At 35.2% G+C, this 23,199-nt stretch overlaps 2 protein-coding genes and 1 long non-coding RNA gene across 3 annotated transcripts; 1 reads left to right on the top strand and 2 right to left on the bottom strand.

Annotated features, from left to right (window-relative positions):
• Positions 1–348: 348 nt before the first annotated feature.
• On the bottom strand, positions 349–4,301 carry LOC144428127 (ATP-dependent Clp protease proteolytic subunit-like). Its single transcript, XM_078116846.1, has 6 exons — positions 4,167–4,301; positions 3,794–3,961; positions 2,092–2,188; positions 1,737–1,924; positions 1,116–1,221; positions 349–681 (listed from the first exon to the last, which is right to left on the bottom strand). Exons 1-6 carry the CDS (start codon positions 4,299–4,301, stop codon positions 569–571), a joined length of 807 nt encoding a protein of 268 aa, XP_077972972.1. The 3' UTR covers positions 349–568.
• Positions 4,246–5,798, bottom strand: LOC144428126 (isocitrate dehydrogenase [NAD] subunit alpha, mitochondrial-like). Its single transcript, XM_078116845.1, has one exon. It carries the CDS (start codon positions 5,695–5,697, stop codon positions 4,609–4,611), a length of 1,089 nt encoding a protein of 362 aa, XP_077972971.1. The 5' UTR covers positions 5,698–5,798; the 3' UTR covers positions 4,246–4,608.
• Positions 5,799–20,709: 14,911 nt separating this feature from the next.
• LOC144428348 (uncharacterized) lies at positions 20,710–22,830 on the top strand. Its single transcript, XR_013478299.1, has 3 exons — positions 20,710–20,866; positions 21,487–21,548; positions 22,720–22,830. It is a non-coding gene; the product is annotated as an uncharacterized LOC144428348 (long non-coding RNA).
• The last annotated feature ends 369 nt before the right edge of the window (positions 22,831–23,199 follow it).

The following is a 23,199-nucleotide window of genomic DNA, read 5'->3' as shown; positions in this document are numbered from 1 at the left end:
AAATCGAGTTGTCTGGTTTAGCATAAAAACTCATTGTGTGAGATATTTATTTTTCGACGAACACAAAAATTCGACGACTGACAAAAAACTATAATGGAGGCCAAAAGAGGTTTGAGCCCATTCATTTCAATCAGTCAAAATATTCTTACTTTCTAAATAGCAAGATATTTGGCCCTGTTTCCGTAATATACAAGTATGCCTTAGTTTTGCGTGTGCATTGCTGTTGAATCACACTATAAAATCTTTTTTTGAACCCTATGCACGCATAATTTTTGTTATATATCAATTTTCTCATAAAACACTGAGTCACGATAAACAACATCCTAGCCTAAGAAAATCGAATTGTACTTTATTAGTGATTTTTGTTGTGTAATTCTCCAGAGGAAAAAAAATGAAAATCCAGAAGTTCTGGACCAGAACGCACTTTTGCCTCTGTGAAACATTAAAAACACAAAGCAACATCAATGCTCCTTTTTAAGCAACTCAACTTTAGTTCAACAATCAACCGGCAGTTTGCAATTACCACATAATGATAATTAAGCAATTATATATATAGTTCATAGAAAAACTATGTCTGCTCATTTGTGTCATCTTTAGGAGTAGGATTCAGAACAGAGTCTATAATACCAAATGATTTTGCTTCATCAGCACTCATAAAATTATCCCGATCCAGTGCTTTTTCTGTGAAAATTGTTTGAACAAATTAATCTAAGATACATAATATTATTGCTAGAAAGGAAGATCATATCAGCTAAATTCGGATTTAATCAGGTAATGTGTTTAAAGCACTCAAAATGACTCAGATCATCCAAATGGAATAACATAACTCAAACGCAACTAACCATGACAGAGACTTGACTTTTATTCAAGCTTTCACAAAATTTTTTTTTCGAAATACAGATGAAAATTCAACACCTCGGCTTGTGACCCGAGAGTTCAGTGACTCCATTTGACTTTGGAATAAAACTTCAAAATATGTTGCGAATCGATCTTGATTTGAGGCCAATATGACTCGTGACATGATTAGATAAGCGACCAAGAATCTAGGGGCTTTTAAACAACACATTAATATGGTATTTATATGATCATTTTTATGAGAATGTATATTAGCATACCTATAACATCAATGGGTTGACCCGTATGCTTAACATAAATCATATTCAACTCATGTCGTAATCTCTTCATTTCTTCAGCTTGCAGTAAAACATCAGTTGTTTGGCCCTAAAAATAGAGAGAAAAATATGAAGTTTACAACAGAAAGAAAAAAAAACTAATAGTTTTCCACCACTACAAATGTGGTAAAATAGCGCAATTAACATATATCATATGGCATAAATGGGAAGTCAATTTCTACAGTGATACTACCTTCAGGCAAGCATACTAATTTATTTTTTACCTTAATCAAAGACACAGGGTGATCGCTAGAAAAGCAGAAAACTTGAAGGTCAGATGAACACGAATAAAATGCGTAGAGGCATAGGTTGAATTGGAATGATATCTCACAAGTTAACCTTCAAAATGCTACACAAGCATTGACTTCTAGGTTAAGACACTGATCTGAAGTGCACAGATGACAATTTGAGCAATTATGAGTGTAATATGAAAAATGTCTTTAAAAAACTGTGTCTAAAGTATTCTTTGTAAAAATAAATTCTGTTTTTCTAACAACCACCCTATAGAAAAGAGGTGTTTAAAACAGAAAACATCAATCTCACAACCAGCATTAAAACTCATACCTGAGCACCTCCATGTGGTTGATGTAACATGATTCGAGAATGAGGGAGCGATTGCCTCATGCCTTTTGTACCAGATGCCAATAGTAATGAACCCATACTACTTGCTTGTCCCATACACCAAGTTGCAACAGGACAATGAACATGTTGCATTGTATCATAGATTGCCAAACCAGCTGTTACTGAACCACCTAAAAATGTTGTTATATTGAAACGACAATTTCAGGGATATAAAGGAGAAGTACTGGTACTTCATCAAGAGAATTAGTTAAGTTGATGTTAGAGATAATAGCAAGCGATAAAACCATTTGGATACTACTGAAAAAGATTTTATAAATATCTACCTTTATCTACTGACCAGGAGAGTTGATATACATGTGAATAGGTTTCTTGTTGCTTTCGGATTGAAGAAAAAGTAACTGAGCTACAATCAATCCAGACACAAAATCGTCAATCTGAATAAAACAAACAAAATTGAAGAGAATAAAAATTATAAATTGAAATTGTCGATAGGTGTAAATCAAATAATTTGAGAGAACACTCTAGTGAATATTGACCATGCACATTTCAAATATAATGATTTTATGCCTGACACTCCGAACAAGGCACTAAATAAGCAGATACTAGTAGGTAAGGGGCTACTTTCATTCCGAGGGGCCAGAATTCTCTGGTCCACATTGCCCACCAAGTTTATCACAGGGTGAGGTAGTGGGCTTGTGATTTGAATATATAGGATTTACGTATTTATTGATATGATGGGATTTACAAATTTATCCAGAATGAGAGGGAAGCCGATAAGATGGCTCAATCATTTGGCGAACCACGGCCTCTCATCCGGTTATCACTCCATGTCGGGTATGTAATTATCGTAGTTGGGCTATTCCAAGTGACACTAAAGGACAATTCCAGAAATTTTGCATGTTGTTAAATTCAATATATTTTCACATTTTCAGCTACATGTTTTGTTTCATTGTACAATCAGTTGCTTTATTGGATATGTAAAAAATTGCACAAAAGTTACACCCAACCTTACTTAGTACACCCAACCTTACTTAGTAGATAAAAAAATATAGTAAAATATAGCCTGACACTACAGGACGGCAAATCCATCATGCACTAACAGTACGTTGTGTTGTGCTGTAAATTTTTGCGATGGTGCAGTAGGAGCCCATAATATTTTCTGGTGCAGTAGCTGAACTACCCCTCTATGTGTTGCTCAAGTTATTTATTAATGTAACACTGAAAACCCATACCAATAATGTGCATATTGTATGTGTGTGACACTACAGGACGTGACACTACAGAACATTTTTCCACTTCGGAATAGCGGCCTCTATCATCTCTTAAAATTCTGGTAATAAATCGTTAAATGGGTGAAGAAATGTCCTACAGGCTACAGCACTGCAAACATTTAAACTTCATTAACTTAAATCCAGTGTGTCAATTCCATATGAAATAACTGTACCACACAATCAAACACTTTGTGTCAGGAATCATCACAAAATATGTCAATATACCAAAATTTCTACATTTCAGGCCATTTTTTATAAACCATCAAAAACCTGGGTGAAATTTTAAATTGTTCGATGAAATGAATGCAGTCCAATAAAATTCCAATGTCTTTTGATATCAAAAATAAAAAAAAATTACTTAACTACATTTTTAAAAATTTGATAGAATTCAACTTTTGCTTAGAATGGCCCAGTTAGTTATTCAGCTATTTGTTTTCAGATGCATGAACTTGATGGTGGAGGAAGCCGTAACTGACCAGCGTTACGTGAACCACCCTATGGCGGTCCAGCAAGAGGAGTCCAGCAATCCCCTCGTACATAATTAACCCCACAAGGTATTCGAACCTGCAAACCCCATTAAGTTAAATACTTCAACCACTAGATAATTGTGGCCGCAAAACAGAATAGGTATTTTTATGAAAAATGGTACATTGATATTCATATAATATACCCTCTCTATATTTATCGAGTTAATGCACTAGATTAATAAGATATGCTACATGAGACAAATATTTCAGTACTAGAAACAAAAATGATAGAAACTGTCACCGGTGACATAACAAAAACGATCCTCTCTTTGAGCAAACGAGAATAAATATCATACGATCTTTCTCCTCTACCAGATTGTTCAATGACGAATGGAATTCCTAGTGGACGACATGATAGCGTGGTCTTATGAAGGAATCTTGAATTAGTTTTCAATGTCTTGGATAACACCTATAAAACAAAGAATTTATTAAATAGGCAAGGTGCATATCATGTTAAATAGCTTTTCACTCAATATGCTTCCATTATTAAGCCTTCTAACAAACATAAATGAGAAAACTTATTAGCACAGGAAATAAAAATGGTGAAAATATTGATATAATATAAAAAAATCATATTTAAAAAATATGGTATTCGTAGGAAAACTCAAACTTACATTTAATAGACAGCTCCTCAAAGAAATCATTTTCACTGATAAATCTTTAAAAATTGGTATTATTTTATTGTACTTAAGCTTCTTTGAAATGAAAAAAAGTATATTACTTGAAATGGTAACATAGCAGCAGAACATAACAATGAGTGTCCAGAATAGTCAGTTAGCAAAACCATGACAGCATGAGGTCAAATAATATATAGAGCACAAAACATTTTCATTGTAATAAATAGGCTACTATGGACATAACTATTCATCACAATACAAAACTACCAAACTGTTGACATCTATAAATAAAGATACTGCAATGGAAATGCAAAAACTGGAACAGTGTAAGGCGTCATAAAGAAAAACAACAAAAATTTGCAGGCAGATACTTGAAACTTATTAACAAAGTACAGTTGTGTTGCTTGTAAATAAATAAATTGAACTTTTAGTTATAATTTTAAAGATCTTTCACACGTCTACAAACTTCATCAGTGAAGACGGAACATGTTGCATCTCCACCGAGATCTTTTGTACGTGACTTTTTTTCTTTGATAGTGTCAAAGCATGCCTTTTCAATTCTTTTTCCGTAGCTCACTTTACCAAGATGCTTCAGCATCATCACACATGACAGAAGAAGTGCGGTGGGATTCGCAAGATCTTTTCCAGCAATATCTGGTGCTGTACCATGCACAGATTCAAACAAAGCCACACCATCTGCCCCAATGTTACCACTTGGTGTCACTCCTAAACCACCAATAAGACCAGCACATAAGTCACTCAAGATATCACCATATAAATTAGGCATCACTAAAACATCAAACTGGTTTGGATCTTGAACCATATTGAGACAAACTGTATCTAAATACATCTCGTTGAATTTAATATCGCGATTCTTCTCGGCAGTTTCCCGACAGCAGCGTAAGAAAAGACCATCAGACATTCGCATTATGTTTGCTTTATGAACTGCAGTTACGGTTTTACGACCATTCTGCCTTGCATAATCAAATGCAAATTCAGCAACATTTCTTGAAGCCTGTTCAGTAATGAGCTTTATGCTTTGAACAACACCAGGAACAATCACATGCTCGATTCCAGAATATTCACCCTCTGTATTTTCTCGAATAGTCACAATGTTCACATCTTCATATGGAGTTTTGAAACCTTCAACTGATACACATGGTCTAACATTTGCATAAAGTCCAAATGTTTTTCTAAGCAAAAGATTCATGGATGGATGGCCGGCAGCAATTGGAGTGCCCAACGGACCTTTAAGACCGACTTTGTTTTTCTTTATTGACTGTTCAGCATCAGCGGGAATCACCCATTTTCCTCCCGGTCCCTTGACGGCCATAACATCGCGTTCTTCCCATGTTATTGGAGCACCGGATGCTTCGACAATTTTTTGAACGGCAGCCGAAATTTCGGGGCCAATTCCGTCTCCCGGAATTAGAGTACATATACGACTCTCCTCAGCTGCTGCTGTTGAATAGGTATATGTTGAAGTTACACGCGAAAGAAGTACTCTTCTTAATGCACTTAGAGACATTTCCAAACTTAACTCGAAACCAAACGCGATAACTGGAGCCAACAAAATGACTAACTTAACTACGAGGGAAGAACGACGGAAGCTCACGAGAAAATATTGCCAAAATTTCAATTTCCTACGCGCCAGAATTACACGATTTAGTATGAGAAACAAATTTCGACCTGATAATCAGCATAACGGAAATGATCCGCAGAAACAAAATAATTGGGACAGAATCAGAAAAGCAAACAAATCTCATGTAAGGTTTAATATTTTGAAGAGTAAAAGATCAGAATAGAAGATCACAAAAGAAGTGGCACATATTCACTCCCCAATAGGTATTAAATTATATCACACACGCACACAAACGAAATTGTCCCTGATCAGTGAGGATAAACATCCTCGTTGCACTGCTCCAGCATTGTTGAAATGGTAAGCGATCTTGGTGATCTCTCACGTGCCGATATCTGAATGATTGATGATGTGAAAACGAAATCATACATACCAGATAATGGATACTATTAAAAAAATATCTTCAAAGCTGATATTAACTATCGGACACAAAGTAGTAAATTGAATAATTATAGTTTATAAATTTTAAAATTTGTGTTATTGTTGTTGAGTAGAGTTTATGTTTTTGAAATTGCTTTTTTTCATAACAGGGGGCCACAATCGATTTAAAATTTTATGTAATTAAAGATGCAAGTAGTCGCCGGAAGTATTTTACTTTTTTTTTCAATTGAGTCTTACATCCGAAATTTTACATCCGATATTTCACCCTAATTTGCTTTTAAAACACTGCTCTCATTCTGCCAAGCGTCCCCTTCCCGGTTGTCCTTCGTTTCGTTTTACTAACTCAGTGCTCGGCTTTACCAGTAACCAATACCGATCAGCACGTGTTGGTCAACATTTCTAGAATTTAATGAGCTCGATGCAATAAAATGCATATTGGGAACACGAGATGGTCACGTAAGCACAGTTACTTCAATACCATTAATAATAATAATAAAATGTAAAAAATGTGCTTTCCCTGTAGACCATTTCATCTACTTTTTATTATTTATTTTCTTCTTTAAATTTTGATTTTTTTCTTTTGTATAGGCTATACACTTTATATATATCGACAGAGTAAAGTATTTTTTTTCACTGCTCATTTCCATTGTATATATATGAACTATAGCGAGAGTGTTAGCAGATACATTAACGATTGTCTTAATTCATTGATTTATCAATATTCATAAACGAGTTCCCGGAAGATCCGAAAGCTTGCTTCTAATTAATTACCGACCCTCCATTAGCGTTGCTCTGAACGTCTTCATATGGTATGACGCAAGAATGTCCTCCTAACAAATTCTTTCCAATTTCTGTTGATATTTTAGTACGTGTGCTGGTTTTCTCAAAGATCATTCCAAGTGATTTTCCTTCCAGCTTGCGGAATCTATTCGAATGCAGTAGGATAAAACAAACAATTGATCTTAACCTAAAATGATCATTAACATCAACTTATCGGCGCAATGATCATTAGAAGGATATTTAAATTTGATGGTACGTCTCCATCATTACACCATAGCTTACAAACTGATTTAAAACAATTTCCTCAACTATTTTGAAGCGTAACTTATGAATTAACAGACAAATTGTATTATTAATGGCGATTTATTGCACTTTGAATAAATTTAGCGTATACCAAATTGAATAGATTTATAAAAACCATGCATAAATTGTGGCCCCGCTATTTATAACATTTATAAAGGCGATGTCGATGCTTAAGTGTACTTATGAAAGTTTTCCTGGATCACGTAACAGCTGGTCGGTTATTGCTTCCTTCATCATCTAGATTCTAGAACTATATGCTACAATGAAATCGACCTAGAGTATGATCGAGAGGAATTCAAAAAAGCTTCATTCAAAGAGTTCATCATATATATATGACTGAGCTGTCTTATCATCTTTTCGATTCCCAGGATAAACACAGAAACCCCACCCTATTCCTACCCTTCTCAATCTTCCACGACAAAGGAAGACATTGGGAAAGATTTGTAATACCTTTCGTTCAGTTGCTTCATCCTTAACTTTAGGTCAGCAGCACTGCTCAATAAAAGAATAAGATCTTCTCTAGTATAGTCTGCTAGTGAAAGCAAACTTCTTCCTTTCATCGAGATGTCCTGCTGTCGACATATCTGAGCATGATTTGTAGATGCAACACTGTGGGCATGAAAAGGTAAACAATAAACTAACTCTGTTTTTTATTTGTAAAAAAAAGTAGTTTGGGTTGATTTAAATATGTATTTCCTACCTTTTTGGTGATGTAGATTGTTTTCGAATATGAGTAACACATCTGAGTGTATTACATCGAGGCAGTGTTCGATGAATCCACATTCTATGTAGTATGTTTTTACCAAGTTTCTCATATATATGAATATTATTTCTGTACTTTATCCAATTGCGTAAGGAATGAGATATATATATATATATATATATATAAATACTAATAAAGACAGTATTTCTACATTTTACAAGCCGATAATAAAGGACGTAACCATTCAACGGTAGGGGTGCATCGTGTGCACTCACTTCTCTCACACCTTTCTCTTCAAACTAGTCGTTTACTTCTTCCGATAACACTCACATATTTTGCTATCTCATATCCGGGCCTAAGTTGCCAAAGCTACAAGATTGTTTAGCGTATTTTAAGTATGGTGAAGAAATAATGAACTACTGGGCCGTTCCCCGCATTGACGTAAATTACTTAAAATGTAATCAATTACAAATGAATTAAAAGTTAGTCATTCGTGGTAAATGCCTAAAATTGTAGCTTTCAACAGAAATGACAATTCATATTCAAACAATGTTTACTCATTCTAATATTGAGCTTATATAAATTTCGTTACAAATTTAAATGACAATTTCTGCCATATCTTTCCGGTTTCGGCATTAATAGATAACTATACCATACTCCAAGTTTGAAGCAAAACCGATAGCAAACCTGAGGGAAAACAGGTGCGACAACCAAACTAATTGCGACTTCCTGGCATACTGCTTTTAGGAAGCAATGTTTTTAAAAACATGTGCGGAGGCACTTTCTCAGTTATGAAGAGTTTTGAATCTTACACTAAATGTAGGTATAGAGAAAGACTTTGGCACGTTTTAGTGAGTTTTTTTTTGTGATTTTCGCATGTTTTAGCTTGATAAATGAGTCAAATGACAAATATTGATCACTGTGTTTGCACACTAGAAGTGTTTGTTCTGTATTGCGCTGTTTATCTATTCTTGGCACTATTGTGGTCCCCGAAGAATGCAAAAATAATTTTGTGGCCCCGGAAGCGGACAACTTTGGACCACCCTGCTCTAGAAAATCTAATTAAAAGCTTGCTTCTAATTAATTACCGACCCTGCTTTATTGCTGCCCTGAACGTCTTCATAACGTTATAACGCAAGAATGTCCTCCTAACAAGTGCGTTCCAATTTCTGTTGATACTTTAGTGCGTGTGCTGTTTTTCTCAAAGATCATTCCAAGTGATTTTCCTTCCAGCTTGCGGAATCTATTCGAATGCAGTAGAATAAAACTAACAATTGATCATTTAAAAATCTACACATAAGAAAGAATAAAATAACAGTCTTCCTAGCACTGTTGCAATAATTTAGTACAAAAAACCTTGGTGAAGACATAAAACATAAATTTTGCAATAAAAGGCAGACCTTTATCACGCTTCAGTGATATATATATATATATACCATAAAAGTAGTGAGAGACGTAATTCACAGCGGACACTATGCCTTCAGAGAACTGCGACGTATTATGCATATATACACATGTTTCACGCACTGTCCAGTTCGTCATTTTAAGAGCTGGAAATATCTTGTGATAATATACTTATCGTGACGTAGGCTACTTTGTGTGCTTTTGGAGGATTTCATTCAGGTGGGCAACTGGTTAACTATTGACCAGACTTCACAAATATATATAATTCACAAATATAATTGATGACGCCCTGTTATGTAGTATATATGAATATATATATATATATATATATACATCTATTTGCTGCATTTCGGTCACATGTTATTTTTTGCTGCAGTTGGGCTACTCGTTTTCTGTGGCATATGGTGAGCCACTCACAGCGTTATTTTTAGCGGTTTTCAATAAAAAATGGTATGACAATTTCACGCAAGTAATACAGTTCGTTTTAAATATAGTGGAGTTGGTGCCCAATCGTCGTCGCCCAATTCCGAGGGACTACGTTATTTAGCCTATTTGCGGGAATGAGGAACATCATTGGATATGGTCGACACCACGAGCTGGCTATTTAATCATAGTCCATCATTAAAATCGTTCACGCTTCCCCTAAATGCTTTGCTTGTAAGCCACTGCCCACTTGTTGAATATATTTGTAAAAATATAGTCTGCAAAACGCTCTGCCCGGAAACAGAGCTCAGTGCCCTGTAAACATTGAAATCACTCGAGTGTGACTAGATTGACGGGTACTCGCATCCGAGACCCAAAAACCCGATTTTGCAAAAAATAAACCTCTTCCTTTGGCCTGATCACTTTTGTGGGTTTTGTAGACATCGTGACAGACTTTCTTGCCAAGTTTGGCACGGATTAGTTCCCTGTAAAATGTTCGTTTGTTCCCGAAACCCCGAATATACTTTCGTATCAAGTTTCGTCGTGCGTAACGACATCTGACTCCGACTGCGCTTTCGAACTGAAGTGCTCTCGGTTGCCTAATCACAAATGAGTTTCTCGTGTAACAGACGATATTAGACCATGCACATGAAAATATGAGACTACTCATTTAATTATTTTTATACTCGTAATAGATGACACACATGGAAAAATAATAAATTGACAGTATACATACTGAAAAGTATTGTTCAGGAATTGTTCAGAACTAAAATATCATCGTCTACAAAATTATATTTTGCGAAGTAATTGCAATTTCAAAAATAGAATAGACTATTTTATCGAGGTCAAAGTGTAACCTGAAAAGAGATCTAATAGCGATATTTTGAAAGTTGTTCATAGTGGAGTTTTGAATACCACATGACAAAATTTCCATAATTTCATAAATTGGATTATCTGTTAAATGACTTATTGCTGAAAGTTACGAAGTTGTGAGTTAAACTTCAAACACCTATAAATGAGCGAATTTTCAGTCAAACTTAATTTTTTTTTTGCATTAGTCGATGTGAGAGTTTTATAATTATATCTTAAGAGAGTGGTTTCAATTACCTATATGACCTCGGACCCCAAAATGGAAAATTTGTTCTAGTGCATTTGGATTAAAATTTTTAGTATATTCGGATATATTTCAACATAAGAAAGCTAAAAATGTTATCATCAATAAAATTCGAAAAAATTGGATTTTAAATTTATTTTTTTATCGTTTTTTTCGGCCATCACTTTCAATATATTTGATGAAAACCAATGATGTCAATACCAATCACTTGGTATTTCAGAGACGCATTAAATTCGCAAATAAATGGGGTTAGAAAACTAATTATCGCATATCGAAGTTACTATAGGGTTTCATCGATTATCTCAATTTTGTGCGTTCGATGTCATTTTTTGTTGTATTCAAATGTATTTGTCTATAATAAGTGCATTACACGTGCTTTACATAACTTTTAGGCAAAAGAACTAGAAAATATCGATTCATGATGTTGAGGGTCTTGAAATCGCCATAATTATTAAGTTGTTTCGCGATAATTTATTGTAATAACAATTGAAAGTATTTATATGAGCAAGTTAAAACTACACGTTGTATTTTGGTACCTCCCACCATTAAATCGAACCATCACCTGAATAATTACCCGTTCTTTGAAATAAAATATATTCTTTCAAATGTAGTTACCATTTCCAGAAAACTTTTCCTAATAAATGCAATATTTCGTGTTCTGATGACCGTAAGTTGCATAATTATACATTTAAAACGGGAGAACAGAGGGAATGGGGGTGGAAAACGAAATAACTCGGCATCATCAGGAGCAATTCAGACTTTCCGTACATAGACGTGTCCTAATTCCTGCGTTGCCACAAGTCTCAGCAACAAATTGCACTTCATTTGTTTAATTAGGAATGCTGTCGCTAAAAGAATAACATGAGCTTTTAAATATGCCAGAGTTCCAGTTCGTTAGAAAAATTTCAAGAGCTAAGTAGATCTTTTTAATCTGAATTTCAATTTCAGGCAATATATATATCTGAGTGGGATGCGTCCAAATTAGTCCACAGTGTATAGGCCATTAACTGATTTGCTTATTTAATAGTCGGAAAATAGTTACGCCAGTTAATGTAATTAATATTATGTGTTTACAACAATGCGGAAAAATCCTAGTAAAAGTACACAGTAATCAAGAATAAATATCACGATGACCGCTATATATCACGCACCACACTTTTTCTAGTATTTCGTTGTCAGCGATTCAAAGTCCAGAAACGTTATGAAGGTATTTCGAACAATTTTTACAAAATGAATAAAAATAACCTATATTCATTTGCCAAAATGGGCATGGTTTCAGAATCCAGTTTCATTTTTAAGATAAGGGAAAATCAATATGTAGATCAAAAATTGGTGCGCGTGTTTCGTGCCGAAATTTTAAAGAATTTAAAAACCAATTGAAAGATGCATTATCAGAAACTTAGAAAAGAGGGGCGATATTACATATTAGAAAATAACCTGAGTATCTTTAAGAGAGAATGTAAGAGTAAATTTATTTCTCATTTACTTTTAGTTTCACACCAATCGCTTATTCACTTCCTCATAAAGCATAAGGTACATGTATAGGTACATAAATTTTGAGTTTGAGAATTAGATACAGATGTTAAAAAAAGACATTCCTTGTCGATCACCAACATATTTTACCAGGCTCGCACCGATTTCGATTGTAGTTTTGTTGGCATACTCAGAATCAACACTCACTTAGAGGCCAGCTTACAATGCTATATCACTTATATTCGTGAATGGTAATAGATAAACTTTTATAGTGCACAAGAGGGGTTTGGCTGATAAATAACTTTCCAATCATACCAACGGTTTGTGGATATTTGGCCAATATGTCTTTTTTCCGATATTTGCTGAACAACTTCTATTTTCAGATCAACCATATGATTTTTCTTGCGATATTTACTAGTTTTATCCTCACCGAATTCTTCATTCTCCAAATACCATCTTTCCTTCCACATGTTTTTGAATGACTCCGAATTATCTTATATACTGTACAATGAAGCACATATTTCTTCAATCATTTATTGAACCGCTTTAACGTCTTTCATTTATTAAACCCTCAAAATGGAAGCAAAGCGCTTTGTTTTTTGTCTGTTTTCTTGTTAGCATCGTAATTCACCACATCTGCGATTAGGAAGCCACGCTAACGTTATTTGATCTAAAATGCATCTTCAGCAAAAAAATGATTTTGTTGATTTGGTTTGGGAAAATATAATAATGTACCGGTATGAATGTTTGGCGCTCCAGAAATATGTGAACCAAGATGGCGGACACCGGTACGTAGTATGTGTACCAGGTTAGGATTAGGCCATAATTGTATTCTAATTTTCCTTAGTTCTATTACACGGTCGGGGAATACCCAAGTGAGTCCCGTAGTATTTGTTCCTGAAATTATGGCCTAACCCTAACGTTGTACACATACAATGTTCCGGTGTCCTCCATCTTGGTTCACATACTTCTGGAGTACTGAATGTTTCATATTCATTTATCGATATAGATAGGTACCAGTTTATGGGACGACGTCGCCGCTTTTTTGTTAGCTTTCAAGCAAAATATAAATAAAGTCGGCAATAGTCAAGCATGTTGTTAAGAATATGGAATATGTTGCTAAATCAAAAATTGTTATCATATGTAATATGTATTATTAGTTAATTTTCTGATTGAGCAATGCTAGAATGTACAGAATTGATTGGTTTGAAAAACTTAATCTTTAATGCTCAAAACAAAAACTAATCGGGTGTCTATGAAACTAATGAATATTTGACATTATGATAGTTGTTCAATAAATTATATTCACCTTCAAGTAACGAATTGAACTTTGGCAACTTCATTCACAAGTTGTGGCAAACAGTGATTCATATCCAGGAGTTCAAATAAAACTATTAATATGCAACTTACTAAATATCAGCTGGCAGAACAAAACAACATAATAAAGTTTTTATATATGGTCCATTGAATTGATATATCAGCAAAACCCTGAAAACTCTATAAACACTCCTAATAATATCACGAAAAGACTCTATTCTGTCACTCTGGAGAGGATTATTATGTTTGCTCCATATATTCTCATGGCTGCCATAATTAGATAGTGAGATACTTTGCACGCTTGAAGTGATATCCCCACCAAGGCTGAAGTATTAATCGCAGTGCATGTTATGGATTTTCCTCAAAATCGCAATAATATATGTAAAGTTCGACTGGTTTCTATTATAGTAGCACAAGATACTATTTACCTCTGGAAATAGGAAATCTGATAACAAGGATTAGCGTATTGCAAACCATGTCGAGTCAATCAGTACATTTGTGATCACGACCATTCCAATAAATTGTATTCGAAATTCAAGTAATGTGAAAATTGTGGTAAAGTGTACGAATTATATCAAAAAAGGCTAAAACATCATCAATTTACAACTTTACTCGAAGAATATAAATCAGTACATAGCCATATTTTTTTTTTATTCAGTTGTTAATCTTGGGGATAATACAGGGCTTGGCATTCAGTTCCCGAGATAAATATAGCGAAGAGTTAATTTACGTCTGCTACTCGTGTATGATGATTAGGGTGCTCGCCGCACATGAAGTTTGTGCATTCCTTCTATATGCAATCAGAGCAAAGTGTGTGTGTTTGTATAAGCAAATTTACTGTAAGCAAAGTTACGCGCATCACTCAAAAATATAGAACAATGATCTATGAGCAAAGTTACAAGAGACAAATGAAGTTGAGCGAACTTCTGATACATTTTTGCACTTTTTGGCAATGTTTCTAGTGCTTTTTGACGGTTTTTTCTTGTTTTTACACGTTTTAACAAGATAATCACGGCGTAGAAATAAGAATTGTAATTGGTTAGGACTGCAACACGAAATAAAAACTTCGTCACAAAACTTAGATTTTGAAATGTTTGTTTGTCGAATTCAAAATTTACCGCAATTGTAAAATTTGAATTATTCGTTTGCTGAATATGAAAATCTTATAAAACTTCGAATTCTAAACCTTTGTTTACCGAATATGAGATATAATCTTCACAGCTGTTTGCAAGTTCACTAAATGTTTCGTTTCTGCACTTGTTTCAGTCCTATACATCATTCAAAAGAATATGAGACAAAATAAGCATATGGTTTGCCTTGAAGTGGTGGGAGTGACGGTGTCGTAGCAATTGTGTTCATTAGACAGTGGGTAAAAATTTATAATTGAGTACGCTGTGAACAATCAAATGGCGATAAACAAGAGAGTTATGCTCAAATTTATGAGCACATAGCGCAACATAGTGGCAAAATTGTGATGACGTCATATCACACGAAGAAACGAATCCCATACAGCACACCGGGATACTTGAAATAAATAAAAGTAATAGCGTTCTAGCGAAAAGTTTAGTTTCAAAATGATTAGTCCAGTAATCAAAGAGTTTTTTTCTGCTACAAAGAACAAGTACAACAACAACATAATAACAAAACGATCGTTATGTCCACTAACGTGTCCAATAACGCAGAATGCAGCCAGCCTTGCACAGTGGATATGACGGCAAAATAAATGACATGAAAGAGGAAACACTTAAAAGTTAGATATCAACCCTAGCGGTCTAGATTCACGTTGGATGGATCGTTTACAACGTAACGATTTGTATATGTGACGAATGAGAATGTAGTTATGATAAGTCTCCGCGGTCATTTTCTCACGGTGTTTCGTATTTCCACTCAGAACGAGGCTTCACGGAAACTGTAACTCTTACGTAAAAATCTGAAACTTGCGGCTTGGTAGAAATATACTGCTAGACCAAGCAGGTTTCGAACCTAAAATACTTAATTCACAACCGCCGTGTATAGAGGCAGGGTGTGTGGTAACTACATATGCGTGTTATTTGGGTTTTTAAAAAACTTCGAAGTCTTCTCAAGATCCACTGCATATTTTAATCCGTCTCCTGTTCATTTTAATCGGTTCATATATTACTCGATTCCACACTTTTACGCTTTAAATTGAGCAACTTGACATTTGAAATGTCTATCTTCATTATCTCCACGTTTTAGCAACGGATAAAATTACTTATCTAGAATTTAAAAAAAAGTCGGTGATTTGACAACTATTTTCAATTATAAGTTTACCGCAATACTTCACATTAAAGTTAAACTTTAATTACTTATTGTATTTGAGATGTTTTTAACAACTGATTAATTTCAGCATTTCAACCCATTTTTCTTAAATGTGTGATAATTATGATAAAAATACATTTGGTTATTATCGATTGTTCGAGCAAATATTCATTTCATCTTAAAAGTATTTCGAGATATTAGGAGGAAGTAAAAATCTACCCCGAAGGGTTAATTTATACTTTAAAAAGGATACCTAAGTTCATAATATGCACTATTTCTTACGACGATGAACGAGATCCGTCAAAGATTTTAGGCTAGAGCGAAATGTTAACAGGAAAACATGTTTCTCACTTTGGAAGGACCGTTTGCAAACGCGATGACCACTACACTACGCAAAGACATCCGGGTCGGTTTCAAGCCGATTTCACGAACCACGGGTGTATATGTTTCCCTATATAGAAGTCTCCCAAGAGTATTGTTCATTTTAATATGACCCACCGGCGTATGCGTTTCTGTTGTGTAGTGGTCATCACGTTCGCTTTACACGCAAACGGTCCGCATCGTTTAAAAATTGGTATTTATCTAGTTAGTGTTAGGAATGATTTGAAAATTGGAATTTCTTGCGCAATCTTTTTTTTTTTTCAATTTTGAGTGGTAGCGAGTGTGTTTATTTTTTGCCCTAAGATCCGAAATTTTAAAACAAACGATTTCATGGCATTTAAAGTTAGACACAAAGTGGTAAAAACGTCGTTTTCAATACTATTTTGCTCTATTCTAGAGCTATTCACTGATATTTGGCCGTTTTGGGGCTTACTATCAGTTCATCCTCCAAAGCTACCCCTGCGCTACGGTGACTGACGAGGACACCGCCGTCAAAATATTACTTATGGGCAGATTTTCCTCGAGGCAAATTCGGTAATTAACATGCTGCATTTGTTCGTGCGGTTATATATGTTCATTGTATATTATTACTAAAAGTTTGTAAGAAAGGGATAGGATTTACATATTGGTCCGGTGTATGTATGTATGTATGTTTATTCGTCTCGTAAAAGCAATATAAAAGAATTAGTAATTATAAATACTGAATACGGTATGTATGCACAAGATCATACTGGCCTAAAACACGAATATGCGTCATACATCCCTTTTGATATGTATAAATTATATTACGGTACATCAAATACGTATAATATGGTCCTTTATACAGACAGTTGTGCAAAGAGGGTGGCTGGGTTTGGTAACAGAGGTAAGGGTGGAGTATCCAAAACTGTGTGTACAAAGGAGTTTGTATAACCAAACAACATCTATATATATAAATACAGACACAACACAACATGAAACACACTGCATGAAAATATAGTAATAAGATTAAGAATTTGGATGTAAGTACAATACCATTGAGTGATGATACCACATATATACTATAAAACGGGGAAATGGTCAAGTTTAAAGGGTGTGTACATATATGGTATGCACCACACAAGGGTGATAGTGTTGTGAGTGGTCTATGGCTGTTCTGGCAAAAATGTGACCCTACAAGTTTTGGTGCAATGTGATAATGTTATGTATCAAATTACTCACTCTTCTAAGGTATTTTCGATTTTTGGATTCTGCCAAAAGCGATGAAGTTTCAAAAAAAAAAAAATATGAAATTTAATAAGAATCATTTCTACACACAATCCGGTGGTGGTGATGGAAGCCGAAATGACTGCGTAATCAAACCTGAGTACCACGCCCTTTTGCCAGGTTACCAGTCCGTGTGGGTTATGCGATTAAAAATCGGTTATGCTGTCCAGTTAGTCAAGTTATCAAACATGGAATCATTTATTGATGCAACCCAGTGGTTTTGAATTTTGTTTTTGTTTTTGGTGAAGCATAATTCCAGTGGAACATTTGAGGGGCCCGAGGTATCCAATAGTGCGATAGTTCAGTTGTTTGAATAGTAGGCTACATATAGAAAATCTAATACTGGAGACACAAAATTATATTTATGCAAGTGTCGTAAGTTTTATAATATTGGCGAATCTAAATGGATTACGAGTTGGATTGCGCGAGACCAACTTACTGTACTTCCAACATGTGGTCGACTATGTCGAGTATATCATGTCTTTTTATAGTCTTTCTTGGCAGTTTAGTGTGTTGGCCTGTAACTTTGCTCAGATATCGGTCTCCTGTATTTCTGAGTGAGTGCGCGTGATGTTACCAAGTTAGGCTTTTTCAGCTCATCCTCTCATTGGACACTGAGTGTACAAATGGATCTTTACAAGTCAGTGTATTAAATATACATTATTCAACTGGAGATCCAGAGTTCAGACCTCAGTCCAGTCGCGCTTATATGAAGATCCTACCCAAAGCAAAACCCATAAAGGCACAAGTAAGCTTTCCTCACTGCTTCAACTTGTAATGGGCCGGAATCGATTCTCTTGCGTTCTTCCTTAGCTTGGAAAGTTAGGAGAGAGCCTTCAAATGATCAATGAAATTGTGCAAGATGATCAATGAAATCCATCAGTCGATGTTATGGTTGACACGAATCATCCAACTGAGCGAAGTCGGGCCAATTTTGCCAACCAGTAAAATTTAGGCTAGCCCTACTCGCGGCCAAAGTTAAGAAGTTGAGACGTTGAGCCCTAGTTTCGTGGAGCTGATGACTTTAAGTAAATGTTTAATCTATGGCTGCAAAAATTATACATAATGAGATTTTTTCCTCCGGTAGTGGGAAAGCCTACAAGAAAACATCTTTTTTATATGGCGTTCGCTTAGGGCTAAATTGGTCGCCATGTCAATGACGTCATCGTAAAGTTGTCGCTCAACTAACGACTGTTGAATATCGCGTCACCGTCGGCCTAAAGCTGACAAACTTTTTGCGGGTGGTGGCATTTTCGTTAACCGTCGGCCTAGCTTTTTGATTGTCAAGTTCAATATCAAGTTTACAGCTTTTGGTTTTGCTGTAGGTAAACATGTATGCCTAAAGGATAATGGCAAAAGGTAAACTTTTCTTCCTCCACCTCTGCCTGGTTACACTTTAAAATGCGTAAAAAATTACTTATGTTTGCTAAACTCGATTCAGTGGATAAATAATAATAGATTGAGCAGATAAATAAAAGTATTTCATTGTTATGTAACATTAAAGGCACACACTACGTAATGAAAAGTAATCGACATAGAAAGGTGAAAATAATTTATTAATCCATATACCCAGCCTTTAAATTGAAAAACAAAACAAAAATATCTAATCATATTTTAGATATTCGCGGCGCATTTAGCAACTCGTTGCATTGCATCATTTTTCTTTATCAATTTCATTTTTGGTGTTCCGCGAAGCGACCTAAAAAGTGCAAGTGTTCTGTGGCTTGGGGTTGGGGTGGCGGGAGGAACCCGCCAGCAATCCTCTGGTACTAAATTATCCCCTACGGGATTTGAACCTGCGAATCTAAGCGGGGTAGTCTTAGGTTAGAAATCAAGCGCATTGCTGGGGCTTAGCACGATGCGCCACTCAACGCAAACGTAGTCAGCTGCAGTGCACTGGCTGACATAGATACTAAATACATTAAAATACGTGTATACCCTTCCCCTGGGTGTTGAAATCTCAGGAATGTTCTTTACGGCCTTACATACCTGTATCATGATCGTTCTTTACCAAGAGGTCTAATCTAGAGACAGACTCAAAAGGCTTCAAACGGACCTAAGGTCTCCGCGATCTATTCGTCTACTCAAAATGGCATTAATAAAATTTAAGCAGCAGCAAATACATCTGAGGTATTAAATAGAGTAATTTCAATTCACCCATCAATATTGATCGCTAAGTAACAATTTGTTTTTGTTACGTCATTATTGTGGGGCTACGTCAATAACAGTCCACCTCTTCACGAGCTCCATAACACCAAATATTTGAATGGTCTCGAATAGTTGATCTATATATCATCAGTTGTTGTCGTCGGTATGCTCTTGTCTTGAGCAGTCAATTATTTACTTCACATAGAACCGTGATTAATCTCGTTGCTGATGTTATGTCTCCGCCGTTTGGTTTGGGCGAAGAAATTACTATATAGTAGGCATCGAAACAACGTCACAATATGACCTCTCTTTTAACGACATCGCCCGCACGTTATAGTAAGAAAACTTAAAAGTATTCTTGGCTATGCGCCAGTTAATGAGCTAAGATTTGTACGCCAATGCAGAGAATGCATTGATATAACGCTGAACCTGTACACGCCGTTATTCTTTCATTGAGTTGTAGGACGGTTACATTTTTGATGGCATTCACGTGCGCGTTTACTCGACAAATGTAAACAAGCAAATATAATGGAATTGCTGGACTCTTTGTACTAAGCTCCCGTCACTGATGCAAAAATGTGTGATCTGAACTAAACACCCCTGTCAAGTTTTAAAATAAAAAATGAGTAATTATGCAGTTAGGGTTTTGGGTTAAAACGATTCGAAAATTTGAATTTCCGGCTGAATCTGCATCCCTCACCTTAACTGAATAAGTACTATTTTCATTTAATTCGAGCGTTGGCGGGGTGTGGTTTTGGGGCGGGGCTTGTTACAAAAGATCCTGAGAATATTACTGTGAACTAGGTATTATACTATGAATAAAGCAAATACAACCGCCATTTGCATTCTACAACTTTGAGATCACGCGTAAGAAGCGTGATCGGCGCGTAACGACAACCTGGAGTAATTAAAGTAATCAGGTAAAAACATTTGATTACCAACAATCAGATAGCTTTTTTCGTCAGATATTTTTGCGCGGGAAGCCACAAGCGACATCGCTTTCAGTCAGTCACAAATGTTCGTGATAGGATAAGATTTGATTTTGTGTAGGATGTATGGATAGGCTGCCTGTTGGGTTAGGACAGCGAGTTCGAAACAATATTCAGGTGAGTTAAATGTTCTTTATACCCATTGTTTTCATTGCTATTATATTGCTTTCATTTTACTATTGTATAAGTGGTAAATTAGAGGTTTTCGGGCCTATACGACTTGGACTTATTAACTAATACAGAAGTCTAGATTGATGGATGATTCTCTTTTGAACCCAACTCACTAACAGCGGGTTCTATCTTTTTCTCACAAATAGGCCAAACTTAAAACCTATATGACAATACATAAGCTTATCATGAAGAAACTTAAACGTAATACACTTACTTTCAAAACTTTCGCAAATGTAGCTCAAAATCCATGGTTTAATAGAGATTCGCCATAGCCTTTTTACTTTAATATATTATTGTGTATGGATTGGATCTTTGTACAAAGACCCTACCAACGTTCAAAATAAGAGAATTAGTAATTATCCAGTTTAAGTTAGGAATGCAGATTGCACTGGAAATTCAAATTTTTAAATCATTCCTAACCCCAAATGGATAATTACGGATGTGTGATTTTAAAACGTGGCGGGAGCTTTGTGCAAAAGATCCGATAAATTCAGTCCCACTGTCCATTGATTATGCTAGTTACAGTTCTGCGACAATTTATTTATCAATAGCTTAACTTTTTTCAGATGAAGAAATATTGAAGGTCAAAGATTCAAAGACACGAACTAACGAACGAGGAATATTACAAGTAAATATTATTTGAACATTTTATTTGACGCCTATTGATTCCTGTATACCACTGTTTTTGTTTAAAATGCTAAAAAATTCGATGCGAGCGCACCGCGTCTCTGGTCTTGCGATCAGAGTCAGCATTGTTATGCCACTTATCTGATCATGTGTTTTCTCTCGAAATTGTAAGATTTATATAAAAAAGTCAGACCCACGTTCACGTTTAAAATGCTAAATAGTTCGATGCAAGCCAACATTGGGTGCTCCTGATGTATGCGCACCAAAATGTCGCATAACCTGAATCCTGACCAGGTACACAACCCGAGTTCAGGTTGTGCGCCATCTTGGTGCGCATACTTCAGGAGGTCCGAACATTGTTATGCCGCTTTTTTGATCCTGTGCATTCTATCGAAATTGTAAGATTTAGATTTTGCACAAGCTTTAATAATTGTGTTTCAAAGCAGAAGTCCAAAAAAGTACTATAAATATAGTATCTTGTATCAAATTGGTGTACTCTTTGCGACCCCTAAAATTCGTTGCGCGCTTCCCTGCTGGATAGCGATCCCCAGTTTGCGATCTCTACCGTGAACAATGTGATAATGCTACAAATTACTGATCAGAGGTAATTAATTAGTCATATACTCCATGAAAGAGTTAAATAAATTCATTGAGTATTTTATTGTTATTGTAATATTTGCAATTTGTGCAGTTTGAAGACTACACCTGATATGTTATAGAGTTTATATTTGAAATTTAATGTCAATCGCTGAATAAATATTATTCGCCTATTCGTCTAAACTTTCTAAATTTTAAATTTTATGAAATTAAATATCGAAATTTACCCGTTACGTATTTTATTAAAACTTACGTATATTTTTAGAAGAAAATATTCAGAAAAGAGTCTCACTTTAACAATACAAAATGAGGTACAATATGATACACTAACATATCATTTTAACTGAAGGATGTAAATTTGGGGAAATCAGCGACATAGTTGAAAATGACCTCAACTGAATTACATAGTTGGTTTTTTGTATCTTTAGCATAAGCCTAGCTTTGTAGTGTCTCTGTCAAATAACATTTGTGTGAATTAACTACCTGAAAATGGCATAGTTGGCTCCATGAAATTTAGTTTAATTCAAATTTAGAATTGACTTACACAAAATCACGATCTATATATTGATTTTCAGCGTTTTGGAACACTGCTTGAAAGTCGACAGAACAATTTATCATTGCACCAGAAGAAATTCGTCAAGTGTCAGATTTTCATCACTGAGTGAGATGGAGGCCTATCAAGTCTGAAGAGCAAGTATGTAATCATATCATTTGAAATCTTTCAATTTACATGTCTATAAATAAATAATATGTTGTATTTTTTTTCGGGAAATCGACAGACAAATTATTACTTTTAATATTTTGAGTATAATCGCGAAATTAACTATTCTGTACTACAAATTAACTGTAGCAATATCCGGTGAATAATGGCGTAGTCAGTATAGCGCTTCACGTTCAGGGGCTAACTGCTGTGTTGTCCCATCTGCTGTTGTTTCGTTTAATCGTCCAAACCGAAAGACCAATTACTATCTTGTAATGTCAGTTTAGGTAAAGTTCATTGGGTCAGCATAAATAAAAAGCGTTTCATCGCAATAGGGCGTCACGTTGTGATTACT

The sequence above is a fragment of the Styela clava genome, chromosome 10, assembly GCF_964204865.1.
Source record: "Styela clava chromosome 10, kaStyClav1.hap1.2, whole genome shotgun sequence".
Classification (NCBI taxonomy): Eukaryota; Metazoa; Chordata; class Ascidiacea; order Stolidobranchia; family Styelidae; genus Styela; species Styela clava.
Note: the sequence above shows the minus strand (reverse complement) of the source record. Positions and strands in the feature narration are given on the sequence as shown.

Bases quoted from the DNA above. Each gene is read 5' to 3' on its own strand.
- LOC144428126 (XM_078116845.1), bottom strand. From the start codon at position 5,697: ATGTCTCTAAGTGCATTAAGAAGAGTACTTCTTTCGCGTGTAACTTCA.
- LOC144428127 (XM_078116846.1), bottom strand. From the start codon at position 4,301: ATGTTCTGCTGCTATGTTACCATTTCAAGTAATATACTTTTTTTCATT. The intron at 2,189-3,793 runs GTGACAGTTTCT...TGTTTTATTCAG, and splicing joins TCGTTTTTGTTATGTCACCG to ATTGACGATTTTGTGTCTGG. The intron at 682-1,115 runs GTATGCTAATAT...CAATTTTCACAG, and splicing joins TCAACCCATTGATGTTATAG to AAAAAGCACTGGATCGGGAT.